Here is a 1911-nt window from a genome sequence, read left to right on the forward strand (position 1 = left end):
AGGGGCCGCTCAGGGATGAGGACCAAACCATCTCTGCCTTACGCCCTCGGGGGATGAGGGACTTTAACCACCAGGCTGAAGGGTGTGAACTGATTGGGGCAGGAACTGATGCTGGGGCCTCAGTGGCTGGAGAGACCCCAGCACAGAACAGCGCCCTGGTGATGGTGGGCGGCACGCACGGAGAGCGGGTGCTGCTAAACATTGCTGGTGCAGAGCGGTGGTATAGAGCCCGGGGACAGGTGCGGGGCGGGCCCACTAGCAGTGAGCACCCTGGTCTCCGCCGCAGAACATCCATCTCGTGGCACGCTGGCTGGGCACCCTGGACAAGAAGGTGGAACGGTACAGCACGGGCAGCCACGAGGACTACCGGGTGTTCATGAGCGCGGAGCCGGCGCCCAGCCCCGAGTCCCACATCATCCCCCAGGGCATCCTGGAAAACGCCATCAAGATCACCAATGAGCCACCCACCGGGATGCACGCCAACCTGCACAAGGCCCTCGACCTCTTCACCCAGGTAGGGTGCGCGCACAGTGCACGGCCGCTCTGTGACGCGAGGGCGCAGGAACCCAGAGGAGGCAGGCAGGCAGTGGCAGGACGGCGTGACATCACCGCGTCCAAGCACAGGGCTCTTTAGTGTCTCATTTTCCTTACATTTTGCAGAAGCATCCTCCATGACAGATGCAGGGGGCGTGGGAGCCTGGTCCTTGGTCCCAGGTCATTTGGATAAGGAAGGACAGGAGTGGCACCTGGTCCAGGCTTGGGGAGTGGGGCGCTGAGGAGGGCAAAGGGCCTCATTTCTGGCACGATGCGGCGGGGAGGGCAGCAGATGGGGCTCAGTTACTCCGAGCTCCCCAGGTGCCATTACCAAAGGCCAGGAGCGGGCCTGCCTAGTCTCTTGTGGGCGTCGGCTTCCCCCGGCAGGGGGGGCCAGGACAGCAAGAGCCACAACGAGGGGGGAGGGAGACCCACGTCATCTTCTGATGACGGGAAAACCCGGGGACTGTCAAGGCCCGTCTGCCCTTGAGAGGAGAGGCTGGCTAGGGCTCCAACTGCCACCTTTTCTCCCGGGGAAGTTCTGTTTGCCCAAGCGAAGCGTTGGGCCCCACTTTCTCACAGTCCTCCCTCGGATCTTCCCAGACATCCCAGGGGATGGAAATTGCCCGACAATACTTTTATTCGAGAGGAGGTTGCAAGGAAGGGAAGGCAGGGGTGCTGGCATGCCGGCAGGGAGACCCCAATGGTACCTGCACCCCGCTCCCCAGGACCACGAGCTTCTGAAACTCAGGGGGGCTGGCGAGTGATGTCCACTGGACCCTGGGAGAAGGAAAAGCAAAGTGTTGAGCCAACCCCTCAGTGCGCCCGCAGGAACTGCCGCCGTTTTCAGAACACAGCAGGCTGGAGAGGCGTCCTTGCAAAGGGAGGGTGGGAAATCCAGCTTCATCCGAAGCCTGCGTGTGTCCAGGAGCCCCCCTCACTGTGCACAGACTGGAGGCTGTGCGCTGCCCCGGGGTCGGCCCTGCAGGGAACGAAACGCTGCCCGGCTCGGCAGTGCCCTGCAGACGGGGGAGGCCGAGAGCCACGGCTCTGAGCGGTGTGCGGAAGTGGGCGGCCGGGCCTTTCCTGGCAGGCGCAGTCTGGAAGCCCCTCCGGAAGCTGTTGAGCCTTCCAGCAGCACACAGGCCTCCAGCGCCGGGTGGGAGGGGGCTGCTGTGCGTGAGCACTGGCCGGGAATCGAACCACGAATGTCACCGCAGATCCACCACCGTCCCTGTGCAATGACGCCCACCGCGGACGCTCACAAACCCAGAGTTCCAGATTCAGAATCTGGGCCGGGTTTGCCTTCCCTGGGGCCGTGTCATGGGGAGACCCTGCCAGTAGTTTTTAAAGAGCTGGAGGACATGCTGAGAATTA

At 63.2% G+C, this 1911-nt stretch overlaps 1 protein-coding gene across 1 annotated transcript in view; it reads left to right on the top strand.

Moving 5' to 3' along the window:
• Positions 1-1911, top strand: part of DNAH17 (dynein axonemal heavy chain 17) — a 128661-nt gene that overhangs the window by 115441 nt on the left and 11309 nt on the right. Inside the window, 1 exon segment of the mRNA XM_007959838.1 lies at positions 287-514. Within this exon segment, the coding sequence (XP_007958029.1) occupies positions 287-514 (228 nt within the window).

The sequence above is a fragment of the Orycteropus afer genome, unplaced genomic scaffold (assembly GCF_000298275.1).
Source record: "Orycteropus afer afer isolate SDZICR_OR568_19922 unplaced genomic scaffold, OryAfe1.0 scaffold00018, whole genome shotgun sequence".
NCBI classification, from domain to species: domain Eukaryota; kingdom Metazoa; phylum Chordata; class Mammalia; order Tubulidentata; family Orycteropodidae; genus Orycteropus; species Orycteropus afer.